Genomic DNA, 17,018 nt, shown 5'->3' with positions numbered 1-17,018 from the left:
AGGTCCTCCAACATGACATATTGTCCACGAGAGATTCAGCACAAACCACACTCCTTTCCTTAAAAAATAAAAGTATTGCCTAAACCAGTTGAACTTCAGTTCCTTAGGCGAAATGTTAATACTTTCTTCACTGGGCCACCCAGCTCTCTACGGCTGATTTTCCATTTAATTCCATCTCCTCTGCAGGAAATCAACAGGACAGAGCACTTTGGGCGCAATTCCTGTCTTTTCCTACACTTTGCAACAAGCTACCATATTAAACAATAAATATTCCTTTCAACAACAAACATAGGAACTCTATTTGAATCAGAAAGAATTATGGATACATTCCCAGTTCCAGAGATGCAAACATATAAATTTCATTTAAACCAGAAGTTCATGCTTTGGTATATATTTCCTTAAAAACTTGGTAGGGGGTGGAGTAGGCAGGAAAAAATGTAGTTTAATTAATTAGCACAATTTTTGTGGATCTGAAAGTAATGCCAGGAAGGAGATCGACACGGTAACATATTTAACCTCACAAAGTGCAAATGTTCTCTCACAATTACAGAAAGCAGCATTACAGCATACATCAAGTTGTTTTTTATTAAAGAGAAGTTTAAAGAAACGATCTAGAAAAAAAAAACCAACAAGTGAAAAATACTTTTAAGGGAGTTGTTAAACAGCTCCATTACTAAAGCTAAAGCTTTTTATGAGTGGCAATTGTGAAAATATGTTTATATGACTCTTTACTCAACAGAAAACCTGCAAGAGGAATGAAAATCAAGTGTGGATAGCTATTGAAGCTGAATATAAAATTAATACATGCTGGGAGTTAGAGTAGACACTACAGGGTTGTTATGCTGGAGGAGAACATGGGAACTGGTTTGATTTCCCATGGAAGTGAAGCAACACCCACCCACATGGGGGACTCACTTCAGGCAGGTGAGATACTGCTCAGGCTGCACAGATTTGGCTGCTACTTCTGCTCATTTAACAAACTAAATTGCAGTTTAGTACCAAAACTTCCAGTCACAGCAAGAAAAGTGTAAGGGGAAACAGGAGGTTCTTGCTATTTTCTGACACCGAAAATTCTCCCACATTAGTGCAGCAGGCAAAAAAACTTGTCATTTTTATGGTACTGTAAAACTGCACTAGAATCAGAGGACAGATGTGTTTTATGCGGTAATTCCTTCCTTTAAGGCAGAGTAGGAGGAAATCAGACCTTCAGAAGGTAAAACTGAGATTAAGGATAGTATTATTTTCTCCAGAAGTTAAGTTGTACTTGAAGCAAACGAGTGCTGATAGAGCCAGAGAAAAATGTAAGACAGATTTCCTGCATGGCACAGGAAGGGATCTGACACAGCTGATGGACTGGTACAGGAATAGGCTCAGGAATGAACTACTGGCACCTGAAATCCATGAGAGGAAGAGATTCTGAGTGCCTCAAAAAGTTCAGTGACTTTTCTAAAAATTAGAAATCTGTATTATAAAAGAAGTGATTTGAGCAAGAGCTATTTATAGTTAGAACATTAATAATGATATTCTTGAAGACCAATTCCAAATGCTGGAAGAAGGTGATACACGCAACTCACCAGCCAGGGACTAGATGGGAGATAATTCAGTGACAGCAGTGAAAGATGCTGGGTTCCAACTTCTAACACAAGAGTTTAAAAGTTTTGAAAATGCTGAAAGCAATTCCTTTCTCTGAAGTGCAAGTGGACCTAAAGCAGACACTTCCTATGAAAAAGTTACAGGAATTCACACATCTTCACACCTGTTTCTGAGAGATCTGGTCTGTAAGCACACCACCCTCCTTTTCCCTTTCCTGCAATTTCAGGAGAAGTACTTGCAATTCTAATGGGAAAAGTGTCTGTATTTCTCATATTCTACAGTGAACACCAGAAAATGTCATTAGGAATAAAATATTCATGTTAATGAAAGCAGTAAGTTTACATTTTAAATACACTACATTTTTCTCCTGCTATGCTTGCCATTACAAATACTCCCAATCCTTTAAAAATGTTTGGTTAAACATATACAGCATATATAGAGGGAATAAACTACTCACTATGATATTTGTCCTTTAGCAGTATTGGCTAAGGGAGAGAGGGGGAGGAAGGAGAAGGAGGGGAAACCTTGACAAGAATATGTATGAGAGCAATCAATAAAAAAATAATCCCTGGAATTCATGAGTCTTGAAAATAATATGCATTTTCTCACAGTAATCCTAAAAAACCTATAAAAGAATATTCAAGCAATAAACCCCCCTTAACTCATATTTAACCTTTCATCATGTAGAACTACATATTAAATAGCAACTGCACGCTGTGTAAGTGCATTCAAAGAAGAGCAAGGCAGAGAAAAATGTAAATTTTCCTACGCCTCTTTTAACATGCACGGCACAGCCAAGAACATCTGCCAGCTGACCCCCTAATCCAATCGGCTGCTCAGAAGCAATCACATCCCCAGATAAGAGCTGCACAGCCCCTACATGCAAAGCCCATTTTTTTTTTAAGAGATGGAGCTAAATGTAGTTAGCCAGCTCTTCAACCATTTTCAAACAGAGGTACAAGGCAAAAGTAATTTGGTGTATTACATGGAGCTGCATTAAAATACTGTCATCTCTTCCCCCAAATATTGTAATTTATCCTTTCATTTCACAGGGCAGCAACACAGGCAGAGTTTAAGGCTGAAGGGACCATATCAAATCGAGTGATTTTATCAGAATACCATCCAGCCCATGCAAATGTTTGGCACCTCTATTAGAAAATAGCCTGGAATAAAATCTTGAAGGGCTCAACCTTGTTCATTGCCTACAATGAGAAGAATAAATACAAAAAAGCTGAATAAATTCTCCTAACTTGGAGTTTACTTCTCACATCTCTTGCAAAAAGAGTGGGCTGCTTGAGAGGCTCTACAGGCAGATGGACACATCCAAAAGAATGGCTTCAAGACACTCCAGAGGAGTCAAACTCCCTGTGGAATAAGGAGCAAAAACCCCATGGAATATCATGCAGTAATGGGACATGCCATTAGCTCTGTGTAAAATCAAATTTCTGCTAAAATATTCTATCTTTAATAGACAAGCAAGCTGCACTACAGTGACTGGACAAACTCTTGGGGGAGAGTCTTTTACAACACAGTTTATGTGACTCAAATAACGACTTATATTCATAAAATAATTTTTTTGTGTGTGTGTGTGCAAATTGTCCCTCTGTCCAAAGCAGTAGCTTTACTAAATATCTGTACATGGTGGGAAATGGTAAGAAAGACTTGCTAGAACAGTGTTTCAAGTAACACTATAGTTAGATTTATGTCAAATACCTGAAAAGCACTGAAGAAAAGGATATACAGGGCTCTGCCAAAAAAACCTAGACAGCACCCTGTACAAAAAGAGGGTGAAAAGATTATCTGGCTTAAGAAAAAGACACAAAGTGACTGAGGGATTTACTTATAGGACACTGGAAAAATGGAGAGTTCTCCAAAGTAATTGATTACGCAATAGCAAGACCCAACTTCAGAGGCAATAATCGAAACCAAAATAACAAAAGATACTGGAGAAAATAAAATGAAAATCATAAGTGAAATCTACTAGCACCTGGAGGAATTCATTATTTGTTCTAAGTTATCTAAAATCTTATCAAATGCATAAAACACAATATAACACAGTAGCCACTGAAAAGTAAAACTCAGTACAATGGTGATATAGTTTTCCCCTATGTGATACCAAACAAAAGCCAGAATTTACTGCAGGTATTTAATCCAGATTATACAAAATAATTAGGATGTCACATTTTCATATATAATGAATCTGTAGAGCTGTGCTCTAGGATTTAAAAGCTGCCCAGACCAGAGGGAACAGCAGCAGACAATCTGCCTGACAGTGGATTAATGATATGTGTCCAGCTTAGCTAAGCAGCAGTGCCATCAGCTAATTTACTTCACCATCTGGGTAGGCAACTCGTGCATCCTGGAATGTGCCCAGGGACCTTACTGTGTTAAATCTGGGCTGGAAGTCCAAGCCCAGTGGGTGCAGAGCAGAACTCCTTCTGAAGCTCACAAAGTATTGAGAAGTATTCAGGAAGGCAATGAACAGAATCACAGGAAAAGCATGTGCATTTGTGTGCATGTCTAAGTGTACATACATACATACTTTCCTTATTAGCACAATTTCTTCTTATCCTAAAAGCTCTGAAATACATAGAATTGGACTCAATCCTTTATATCTGAATCCAAAGAAGATAAACCATTTGTGTGCCAAACCAGTTAGAAATAGCTTCTGTTTTATCCTAAAAAAACTCACAAGGAAAGAAACAAAAGCTCCAAAAAGCAACCAACCAAAAAAACACCTTGAAAAACAGGAAGCCAGAAACCTAAAGAAACAAACCTGAACACAATTCTGCATCATTTCTACTACAGCCTGCAACAGAAAGCCTCTAATGAATTCAGTTGGTTTTAGATCATGACGCTGTGTTCCTGGTAAAGAGGCAAAAAGCACCAACCACGTTTATATTAATACCAGCCGTGGCACTTTGCAAGCACTGTGCACCAATAAACTGTACAAAGACATAACTTCCAAGTTTGAACAATTTCTTTCCTTTAATATTCTCTGAAAGGCTTTTGAAACTGGCAACTCTAATGTGTGTGGGAATAGGCAACACATGATAGCAATAAGTTTGCTATTAATGGAAGGAGTCTGCTGTGTCTGTGGGTAACAAACCCCAGTATCTTTTCATTACAAAGGAGCTTATTGTTACCTTATCAGTTACTGTGGGATTTCACTTTGCCTCTCTGGTGATCTGTCTGATCTATTAAGAAAAGTACTGAGCTATGGACAACATACACTTTATAGCAGTTTTATATTTCTGTAGTCCCTGCTGCTTCTGTTAGCCTACTTCTGATGAATTTCAAATAGAAATAAGGAAAAAGAAGAAAAAAAAAATCCAAGGAGTATTTACCAAGTTTCTCACAGGAAAATAAAATTAACTGTGGGGAAAATGAGGCAAGTTCATAATCAGGAGCTGGAAGTGGTGCTGCATTCCAGGACATGACTGCTGCAGCAATGGTTGTCCAGAAAAACAACTGAATACACCAGCTCTAGCACCTACCAAATAAATCTTTGTATGATACCACTGAAGTACTTCTACATGTCACATATTTTATACATATACATATTCATATTATTCATAACACATATATGAAGTTCCTTCAGCATGACTGTTTCTGTCCTATTAATTAATTTTCATGGCTGAATCTGAAATATAGGGCAGACAAAACTAAACAGTACTTCATCAGTGTTAATTAGTGCTGAGAATTAATCAGCAAACGTAGGAAATCACTATGTACTTTGCAGAAATGCATAGAGCATTAAGTAGCATTTAAATAGATGCTGATCTTCCTTTAAGAGTAGCAATTTAAAAATTATTTTCCTGTGAAGGGATACTTCAATATTGAATATACAGAGATTAATGTTCAAGGGAACCTCTGCTGTGTTGAGGGGAAATGTTGCTAAAAATAGCAATTTTTATTTAACAAACGTTTCTACAGCAACCACAGCCTCAGAAAGAATTAAAATTTTGAAAATATCCATGACATCTGAGTTCTCTGATGTCTACATGCTATCCAGGTGGGATTATTAATCCAGGGCTTCCTGTGCTTTGGGAGATAACAATTTCTTCATGTAAGAAACACAGCGTGTCAGGTCAAATTCTGCTGATACATGAGCACCTCTCCCTCAGTCCTCAAGAAGGTCAAGGCTTGTCTACAAAAAGTGACCCAAGGTGTGGCCCAGAGATAACTCCCATCTCTAACTTCTTCACCAGCACAGTAACTTTGGATCCCGACTGAAAACAGCACAGAGAGAGATTTCTGTTGGCTACTGGAAATCGCTCACCTGATTCCTGAGGTCCAGCTTGGGGCAGGGACGACCTCCATTGTAGGGCTTCTCCTTGAGCCATTTGGATCGGACTCTCACCCCCGGTCCACAGGAGGAGCTGCAGGGAGACCAGCTGGACCAATCGCTTAATTTGCAATCAAACGGGCAAGGGACCGTGCAAGGCTCCTCAATGTAACCTAAACCAAAAATTTAAGAAAGGTTTTAATCACCACAAACGACGAACAAACTCCCATCCCCTGAGGGATGTGCAACCAACACAAAACAAGAACTTCTTAAGAAGAAGGCATTTGGCAGACCAACAGCACCATTCCACGTCAGGTTATGGCATTATTTATGAAGAAAAGCAGAGACTAAAATTAATTTCTACTTGGTTTAGTCCAATGAAGGCAGTGATAAAACAGAAAGATGTAAAGGACACACGCTGGCCAAAGTACCTGTTGTGAAGCTGGTGGTCACCAGTATGTGGTAATTACCTTCCTTTTTACACTGTGGCCATGAAAAATTCTGGAGAACTAACTTCTTCTGCATTACAGTGGCCATCTCCAGAGCTGGCACAGGCAGGAGGCAGACACAGGCTCTCTCCCCAGCAGAAAGAACCACAGGATGGTGGAGGCAACAGCTCCCATTAGTTGTGTGAGGGACCTGACTGCCAGCTGGACCACTGTGGGACTTTTTCTTGGGAGAAGCAGATGAAAACTGTTTCCCACACCTCACAAGTTCTCTTTATGCCTCTTTCCAAATGCTTTGCTTATTCTGGGTTTCAAAAATGGCATTTTAAAGCTTTACTTTCACCTTAAACTGGTTTGACATGAAAGTCCTCACAAGATCATCATCTCCTAAAATCACAACACCAGACATCTGCAGGACCAGAACGTTGTGAATGAAAACCCAACAGGTTCTTCCAAAAAGGCACAATCCCACAGCTGTTTTAGGAGCTGGCATATGAGAAGAGAGATTTTGCAGAACCCAGCAGTGGTTGTGGAGCTCTTGGTGTGCAGAACAGCAGAGGAGAGTGGCCAAACCTCGGGGGACTCCAGGGAATTAGTGGCACCAGTCCACTGTGTTGGCAGTGTGGAATAATTCCTGTACCTTCCTGCTTACCATGCTGCATTCATTCTCCCCCAGTTCCTATTATCTGCTTGTCATGTCTGTACGTATTATTGTAATTTAAACAAAAAAGAGATTTCATGTTAGACCATGAAAGCCAGTGGCTGCTCAGCTCAGCCTTTATTAGAGGCAGCTTCATCCCTCTGACAGTTCTGGCAATGATGGGTATGGAAATAACTTCATCCCTACCACTGTTCTGATGTTCCTCATTTTTACTCCCTTTATTTCTGTTTGGCTTTCATCATGTGAACACTCCCTCTTGATTCCTCACCTACAGAATACCAAATTAACTCATTTCGTGACTCTTTTAGGAAGGGTTTCCCCCATCTACCCAGGTGACGCTCACTGCAGCACAGAGGGAAAAAACACCCAAACAACAAAACTCAACCCAGAAGAAGCTGCTGTCCAAAAGCCCCAGACAACAACCCCAGACAACCATGAAGCACCAAGGCTGAGGCACGGAGATTATTCTGGTTCAGAGCTGGATTTACTGGCTGAACCATGCCCAAGCCTGCTGCTCACTGCAAACCAGAACTGTGTTACAGTCTGGGCATCAACCCACAGCAGCAATTCGCTGCCTCCCTCCTGCTCTTCACCCTGAAGTCAGTATCAATAAAAGTTTCAGGCTTATTTAGGCATCCATCCGCTGGAAAATATCTTCCTTCTAGAGGTACAAGAAATACTGGTGTTGCTTTTGTAAACAGTGCCTTAAAAAACGGCAGCAGCAACAGCTCCTTCAGCTCGGTGCTGCTCTATTTCTCCTCTCCTGATTCCCTGTGATGGTGCTGCTCCTGGTTTCTTTACGGCGGCCACCCCGCAGCCTGACAGCTGCAATCATTTCCCCGCGTAACTCACACTGTAACTCTTCCCCAGCTCTGCAGACCTGTGCCCATACAGCGTGCTCTGATTTTCTCTGCTGCCTCTGATCTCTGACTGTTGTGGTGCCTCTTCATTTGCAACTCCGAAGCCACTGGAACTGGCTATCTTAATTATTTCTGACTGAAATCCATTCCGGCGATATTGAAATGTTTGAGCTATTTCAACTTTGTATGCTTTGTATGCTTACCTCAGTGAGATGACACCCATGCACACACACATACAAATATTTCTAAAACAGACTCACTTTTTTCCCCCAAATAAAACTCCCAAATATCCCACTGATATTCTGTTCCATCTGCTTAGGTTGCCACTCAAAGCAATTCATAATACATTATGATAAGTAAAAGAAATTTTCTCATGATAGATTTATGAGAAGCATTTCTTAGGCAGTTCTCCAAAGAGTTCTGTTCCACCACCGTATGAAATATCATCTTTCCTTGGGCTGTGTGACAGCCTGGGTAATTAACTCTCAACAGAAACAAAGAAAGTGCCTTGTTTCAAAGTAGGATTAGTCAGAGGGGTTATCAACTTATCAGAGAAGGCAAAATGGGCTAAGTCTTTAGACAGCTCAAGATCTACATCTATAATAAAAAGAAATATAAGACAAGAAAAAGGAAGAGACTACAAAAAAAATAAGGAAGATGAAGGAAAAGTTATAATAAACAATCTTTCTTATATACAAGAAAGAAGATTTTACAATGAACATGGCAGAATACTGGCACAGTTGCCAAGAGAAGCTGTGGATGCCCCACCCCTGGAAGTGTTCACGGCCATGTTGGATGGGGCTTGGAGCTATCTGGTCTAGCTCACCGGGTTCACCTGATGCCCTTTAAAAGGTCCCTTCCAATACAGACTCTTCTCTGAAGACAGAAGAACCTATTGTATTCCATCCCCAGAAAGCGCTGTGAGTTATCCCACAGTGAACCACAGAAATTCCAAAGACATCCCGTTGCTAAGAGGCTGCTCATTCCTTTTTGAGTTTCTTAATTACATTAAATATAATCAAATACTGGCCACCTACAGAGCACTACACTTCCATACTGGCCAGAGGAAGCTGATTCTCCATACTGAACAATTCTACAAAAAATCAAGATGGAAACATAACTTTCCTTCAAGCTCTCCTCACAGATTGCCATTACTCTTCTATCAACCACTTAAGGTTCATCCTACACTATGGTATTTATTCACAGAGCAAAGATTTCATTCAACCAAAATTTTCCTCCAAAAACGTTCCTGTGATGCACCCTCTCTGCTTAGACAGAGAATGCCTTTATGGGTATCTTTTTATGATGAACAGTAAAATAACATTGTACTCAGCTCATCCATTGTCTGTGAGACCAGGGTATTTTTTTTTCTGTAGGAGCCAAGCAATAACTTGCTGTTGTCAGGGGACTGAGAAGACCCACAATAATCCTAGTTTTGGCATGCCTAGAAAAGTTGTAGCTTTGGCATGATGCACAATACTAAACAGACAAAAACCCCCAAGGGCAATATGCTATTAAAACAATCCATTAATAAAGAATTCTACATTCAAGCTATGATCCAGAGAAATAGTCTTACCATAACAGAATATTAATAAAGTAAATAACATTTCTGAGCTACTGTTGCTCAGCTTGGGAGATGAACTCAAGGCTGAGTTTACACAGCTGGTTTTGTCAGTGTCATCCTTAAATTTATCTCTCATTCATCACATTCCCCATTTTTCTCCCCTCTGCAAAACCTGGTACCAAACAATTGTCATATTTCCAAAACCTTCCACAGAATAAGATGTTCTCTACTTCCCAGCCACGTTCAGCCTGCTTTCCATGTGTTCTTAGATTTCTTGACGCTTCCTTTAACCTCCTTTTTAAAATTACTATTCTTATTCCTCAAAATCTCAAACACTGTTAAAATAAAACTCATTTAATACAGACGGAGCAGAATGAGAGCCTCTGTCCTACCTGGGCCAACAGCACAGACCACCACAGAGCTGGAGCTGCACACACAGGTGCCACAGGAGGTAGTGACAAGAACACCAGGTTATTTAAATGGGCACTTCGAAACATGCTACTGGGAAATGGCAGGAAAAAATTCATGTGGATGACCAAATAAGCCTTTTCTACATTTAAGTGCTATTGTTTTTCTACTGAGACACTGTCAACGTACTGGGACGAACAAATGCATTTACCTAGGCTGCACAGCTCATTTTACTATGATTTATTCATTAAGAACAGAGTGCTTGTTGCTTAACAAGCCACAAATGGAGTCTCCAAAGTGTCTCTAACAAACAAAGCACCCACAGATGACACAGGATGTCCTGGGAAGGCTCAGACACACAGTGTAGCAGTCCTGACTCACCTCAATTCTCCTGTGCAGCCCAGAGAGAAAGCAACAGCAGATGGATAAAGTGAGGACCATGGTCTGGTGGCTGTCATGGAATCACAGATGGTTTGTGTTGGAAGAAACCTCAAAGCTCATTTTGTTTCACCCCCGTCCCACGGACAGGGACACCTTCCACTATTCCAGGTTGCCCCAAGCCCCATCCAACCTGGTCTTGGACACATCCAGGGAAATGGGGCAGCCACAGCTTCTCTGGGCACCTTCTGCCAGCATCAGAGAGGTACAAATACAGGGTGCAAAAACTGTTGTTGTCCCATTTTTGCTGTCCACCCAGCAGAGCCAAGGCAAGAGGAGGCAGCTGGGTGATGGGCTGGGTGAGTGGTGCCACATGGGGCTGGGCTGGGAGAAGCAGGACATCAGTGGGTTCACAAGCAAACATCAGGGACACTTCCACCTGACTACTGCACTTCCAGAAGATAAATCTGCTGTGGGTGTAAGGTCTGCATACAGTGTTAAACAACAGTGCCAGCAGCATTCCAAGAGGCTGGCTTAAAAGTGATGCAAAAATAAACATTTCTCCAGCAGCTTTGGAAACAGATGCACCTCTAATTGAATTGGCTTTAAACTCATTTGTCTCCTCTCTAACATATTTCATGGTTTCAATTAACAAACTTCTAGCAGTTCTACCCTTGTTAGTAAACCTTGAGGTGCTTCATAAAACTCAAGGTCATTACTGTGAGAGGGACAATTCTGTGCATCACCACAGCTGCCAGTGGTAATAACACTGCTAATTTCCCTTGGAGTCTCTGGGACAGGAGAGATCACCCTTTAACAAACTAGGGAGCAGCAGACTGGACAGTGACACAGGAGAAATGTTTCTAATTACACAGACCAAAGGTAGAGGAAAAAAAAAACTGATTCATTTTGCAATTAATATTTACATTCACTTGGTTACTGACTGTGAAATATCACAAAATAACACCAGTAAATCCAAGCAGTGCTAGAAATTTAATAACTAAAGACTTTATAAGGGAGACCTGGTGGACCACAGCATTTTGTGGGCCAAATTCTGCTCAGCTGAAGCTCTGGGATCTCCTGCAAGGCAAATCTCTTGCATCACCTCAGGTTAAACCTCAGCATGGAGTACAGACTGCAGCTCACAGACTTAACTCCATCAGCTCGTATTTATTTTTATGGCTGAGGCTTTCCCAATGTGCCAAGAATAAGGTAGCCACTGGTCACAGGCCACACAGCACAACCAAAGGCTCCAGAAGCTTGTGAGCTGCAAGGGGAGCACATCATCCCAAATAATCCCTGTTCAAAATCTAAATCCTGCTCCAAGGGAGAAAATTATTAACTGAAGGGAACTAAACATAGTAAGTCTGGGAGACTTAGGTTGCTAAAAACTTGAGTTGCAGCCGAAAAGGATTTAATCTTGCCACAGAACAAATCTGTTTAATCTTCTTTTTTTTATAGTACACAAGGATTTGAGAGATTTTATGCATTATTAGTTGGCTGAGAAATTTAGGAGATAATCTAATTTACATTCAGCAAATGCACAGCCAAAAAAAAAACTCCAGCAAAAATAACTTCCACATCAAATATTTTGCAAGGCTCAAATAATGGATCCTTAGCTAATCTATTCCCACTTTCTCAACAAAAGATGCACACGCTCACGTTATCTCGTAGCAGACTGATTAGAGATTCTAAATAGACCAGAGAGGACTTGTAAAAAAGGCTGGTAAGTTTAACTCAACATTATCGTTATTGAAATTCATCCAAAGGTTGGTTTTATTGCTCAATTTCACAGTCTCTATAAATCCCGAGGAGGCAGTTGGGTTGATGCTGACTTTGCATTATGATTTCTAATTTCTTTTGATTCTGCATTACAGTTTTCTTCCTTAAAGAACTTGCAAGCAGACGCTTGACGTTAGATACAAGCCCTGGTAGTTGATATATTTAATCTTTAAACTCAATAAGGAAATCTCCATTAATTAGCACTTTCCTTGTAACAGATTGCAGAACAAGCTGAGAACTCTTCCGGGGAAGGAGTCTCGTCTGCTGCCTTCTGAGTGCAAATAAATAGAGCAAATAAATAGGACTTCCCAGTGTACATTCATCTCACAGGGGACACGTGATGCACGAGGGCAGAAATCCACTGCACAGGTCTGTCCAGGCTCCAAAACCAACTGTGGGAATGATGCTTCCTTTTCCCAGGGCTGCTCTCCCATGGTGAAGGGCTGGTCTGGCTGCTTGGCAGCCCTGACATCTTAACAAAGTCCTTACTCAAATAAAAAAACCATCCACTGGGATCAATAGCAGTTAGGGGAGTAGCTCAGCTGTGTTTTTCTGTATACTTTGCTCATCACTCTGCCACTGGGAAAATCATCTGTTTCCTTCAAATAAAACGAAGTAGCTTTTTTATTTTTTCTTAGCAGTGTTGGAATCCTCTATATATCAGGAAAAAAACTCAGCCTACTGTATTTTATTATGGATTGTTTACCATATATATTTTTTCAGGCTACTCAATTCATAGTATGAGCATGTTTTTAAAACAAACCCAAGACTGTGTTTATTTTCTACTATTATTAGGATGTTTATACAAGAAAACAATACTTTTTTAAAAGCCTGAATGCAATTAAACTGTCCACAGACCATCAAATTCCCTTTTCTCCTACACCTGACTTCTCTCAGAGGCCTTATGGCACAGCAGCTCTGAAAATAGATGTGCACTGCAGAGTGCTCTGAAGATCAATACAGACTTGGGCAATTTGGACCAGGCAGGAAGCATCTTCCAGAGCCAAGGGTCCATCACTGGGAGAAAGCTGCTGCCAAATGTCACTGAAAGTATCTACCCCCCTCATAAATGACCTGAAGGTCAATGGTTTCAGGCTCTGCTGGAGCACACTAAGAAACTCAATTTCTGACTTTGGGGCCCTCTGTGGAGAACATCTTTCTGCCACTTTCTGAAGCCACGGCAATGGGCACTGTCAACAAAACATGCCACCTCATTTCTGCTGCCAAGCTGTGACCCCAGGACACAGCAAAGCCTCATTTAGACAACTTGGCTTGGACAACAACGTTATGGCTTCCACTTGACAAAATGGAACACGCTGATGCATCTCCCTGCATCCTGAAAATTAGCATGTATTCTGCATTATGATATTGCTTTTATTTCAGGCAAAATAAATCAGCAGATGACTCTGCAGAAGACAGGAACACTAATTAGATCAGTGTGCAATTAATATTATCAAGGGGGCTCACAGCAGCATGAATTTTTTTTTCTTTAAATGTACATTCCTAGTTCTGTAATTTACAAACTCCAGGGGTTTTTCCCAGTGTGAGGGCCTCTGTTCATGAGCAGGTCACACAGGCTCTGGAAAGGCAGAGGAAGGTTGTGAGCCAGCTGTGACCTCCACTGCCCCCTCCCCAGTGTCATGGGAGGTGAATGACACAGTGACCCCTCCCTGCCACAGGAGGCAAGAGACACAATGACCCTCAAATCAATACATTTAAATCAATATTCTGCCTCAATTCCTTCTCCTATTGAGCCTAAAGGAGAAGCCCAACTGCACGCTTTAATTATACAGGTGCTGTTGTAAGGATGCCACTAACCATTACCAGCACCAGGAAGATCCATGAGTGCTTTCCCAAAATCCAGGTACCTGCTACCAGGTCCCATCTGCTTGCATAAGGAGTCTCACTCCACCTATTAGAGGTCACCTTGCTGCAGAAGCATCTGACCTTCCTGAATAAAGCTGTGCTATAAAAAACATCTGACGAAAACACGATTTTAAGAAAGGGAACAGTCCTGGTTTTCCACAGCTCAGGCACGGGGAAAGCAGAGACTCATTTATATGATGGAAAACCTTGAGAGGGAAACAGGACATTTTTGTGACACTACCAGGCCCCAGCACAGAGTATTGATGTACTGAATTTCTGATAGACTTTTGTTTCAATTTTGCAGTGTGACTTTGAGCTCTCTGGTTGTGTTGTTCAATCTCCTGTGCTGGAGGACTTCAGTGAATTCAGAAGCAGAAGGCAAAGCAATCCTGTTAAATAACACTATTTTTAGTGGTCACTCCCCCACGTTACCAAATACAAACGAGAGCCAAGATTTCACAGTGGGAATCTCTGTCTACAGTGAGGGATATCTGAAGATTTGCAAACCAGGCCCTCAGTAATTTAATTTACACCATCCTCATTTGCAAACCTTGGAGGACAGAGAGCTATTAAAGTGTATTTCAGGGCCAGGAAGAGACTAAGGTAGGATAAATTCTCTACTGCTCGTCAGTATCACAGGGATAATCCTTAGAACAGACCGAGCTGAAGTTTAAGTTTAATTAAGTTGCTTCTGAAAATCTCCAGAATGCACCAGACATTAAACCCTTTAATGCCCACTGCACTCCACTACAATACCTACAATGTCCAGCTGCCACAGGGCTTCCCAGAAATGGTAAAGATACAGAATTGTCACTGTCCACTCAAAAATTATTTGTCATCCATTTATTTGCCTGAAAGTCCTGCTCATCAGAGCTGTATAAAACAAAAACAGGTTAAAAGACCTGCAAAAAACCCCATGTAAGACGAGAGGAATCCTATGAACCACCACCACGTCACTTCCCAGTGCAGCCAAACATCTCAGAGGGATCAGGAAGCTCTCCACGAGTAGCACAAGTACAGAGGTCTTAGGACCAGAATATGTAATACATGAACAGGATTACCCTAAAAGGGTATTTCTTCATACTTCCAATACAGCATATTAAATGGAATGACATGTAGGGAGAGAAAAATGTTAATTCTAAGTCTATCTTTGTATGGCAACATTTTATTAGAGCCTTGCCTCATAACAGGCTGTATTTGTGACAAATGTGTTATTAAGGCTGAAGAGATGGGCCACATTTCAAGGAAATTCTCTTTCCACAGCCTGCCGCAGAAATCAGGGCAGGAGATCACCCAGTGCATTAACCTGCTACCACAGCTCTCCTAAAGCTCCCAGAGACTATTTCTACACTGAGTTACAATTTCTACACTAAAAACATTACTGACTCCCAAGGAAGAGCTTTAATCAATCAGTAAAAAAACCTGAAAAAAACCCTAACTGAACCTAAAAATAGAAACAAGAGGGACGGTCATGAGCAAGGGTGGGCAGAGGTGGTCCAGCAAGAGGCAGCTGATGGTGAATGTCAAACGTGAGAAAGTCTGTTTGAGGTCAGTAAAAAGTCATTCCTTCATAAAGTCTGGCACGGCCACCTCTTCAAAGGGGTCATTTTATGGAATGCAGCAAAAAGCATAAAAGAAATTTGGGCAAGAAGATAAGCAATAAAGATGTGTATTTAGAGCCAAGGAGTAACAACAGACATCTCTCTGACTAAATGCAGCACTTAGAGAGGATCCTGCTCCAAAAGCCAAGTTTCTAAATATTCTTTCTTAGGATGCATGCTTCCTTTCTGTAAGAAGATAAAGACCGAGAAGAATGTGCATTTCTGTGTACTAACGCCTCAGGGGAAGTCTTACCTTGCTTTAAATAAGCCTCTTTGATAGCCAGTTTGACCCATTCAGAAATAACTTTTTTGATGGCTGTTTATCTTTGATTGAGTTGCCAGGAAAACACAGAGAACTCAATGTCTGAACAGTTGTCCTGTGATCCAATTTCATTTGGTAAGTCTTTTAACATCCACAAAGGAAGAACCATGGCCAAATTTTCTTATGGGGAACAGATTTTGAAAAAAAAAAAAGGAAAAAAAAAACAAACAAAGGAAAAGATAAGGAATAAATCAACATTCTTTGAGCACTGTTATGGGAACAATATGTAAAAATCCTGTAGTCAAACAAGAAATGGAGGCCAGGTCCTTCCCAGGCTCTGTGTCTGTTACAGGTCCCCTGGCAGCCACAAGCTGTAATTAAAAGTGTCACCACACACCCAAGGAGACATGTAGGAATGTCAGAGAGAGTCCAGAGCAGAACCAAGCCAGGATTTCAAAGCTAAATTTAGAAGCTATTTAGCTGTGAGAGAGCAGAAAACAGTCAAAGGTGGCAGTGGTTTCAAAGAGTCCTGAAGTGGGGACTTGAGGGCAGGGCAGTCCTGTGACCCAGCCTTAATTCGCATGCCAGGGGATGGGATAGACAGAAAATAAGGTGAATTTTTAGCAGAAACTTCCTTCTCCAGCAGTCTTTGAAAAGCTTTCTAGCACCAATACAGCCATTAATGAAATCCAATCATGTAATAAAAAGGCCACAGAGAGAGACTGAGCTGGTTTTGGCTGGGGCAGAGTTAATTGCCTTCACAGTTTCTGGTATGGGGCTGTGTTTTGGGTTTGTGCTGCAGTGCTGACAAAACACGGATGTCTTTGTTATCCCTGGGAAGTGATTACAGAGAGCCTAGCTGGGTTCTGAAATCAACCGGTTGTACTAAAAACTGAAATTTCAATATACAATGCCACTCAGACTAAGAATGAAATTAAAACCTTGAATATTTTCAAAAACAGGGGAACTTCTGTTCAGAAAAGTTTCTCTTTCTGAAGATTTTCAAAATCAGGGATTTCTACAATTTCACTCTTCAAAATAAAATTTACTAGATGTGCAAAAATGAGTACCACAGTAATTACTAAAATTGATACACTTCCAAAAATAAACAGGCATCTACTCAATGTTGCATTTTCAACCTTTTTTTTTTTTTTTCAGTTTTTCCCCCGAAACTGCCACCTTGTAGGAGCAGCAAGTTGGCTTTCAGATCAGGACAGACCTGACTCATATTCCTTTAACCTATTAGGCTGTGCTTTTGGCTTTTTGACCTATAAAAATAAATATTTGCAGAAATCTTATTAAAATCTAG

The 17,018-nt window shown here is 40.8% G+C and overlaps 1 protein-coding gene across 1 annotated transcript in view; it reads right to left on the bottom strand.

The window, feature by feature from the left end:
• THSD7B (thrombospondin type 1 domain containing 7B) overlaps window positions 1-17,018 on the bottom strand; it is a 241,849-nt gene that overhangs the window by 69,728 nt on the left and 155,103 nt on the right. Inside the window, exon 14 of the mRNA XM_066190387.1 lies at window positions 5,876-6,054. Coding sequence (XP_066046484.1) covers window positions 5,876-6,054 — 179 coding nt within the window. The remainder of the gene's footprint in view (window positions 1-5,875; window positions 6,055-17,018) is intronic.

Source organism: Chamaea fasciata, unplaced genomic scaffold (assembly GCF_029207755.1).
Source record: "Chamaea fasciata isolate MVZ Bird 193981 ecotype frontalis unplaced genomic scaffold, bChaFas1.0.hap1 SCAF_8, whole genome shotgun sequence".
Taxonomy (NCBI): domain Eukaryota; kingdom Metazoa; phylum Chordata; class Aves; order Passeriformes; family Sylviidae; genus Chamaea; species Chamaea fasciata.
Note: the sequence above shows the minus strand (reverse complement) of the source record. Positions and strands in the feature narration are given on the sequence as shown.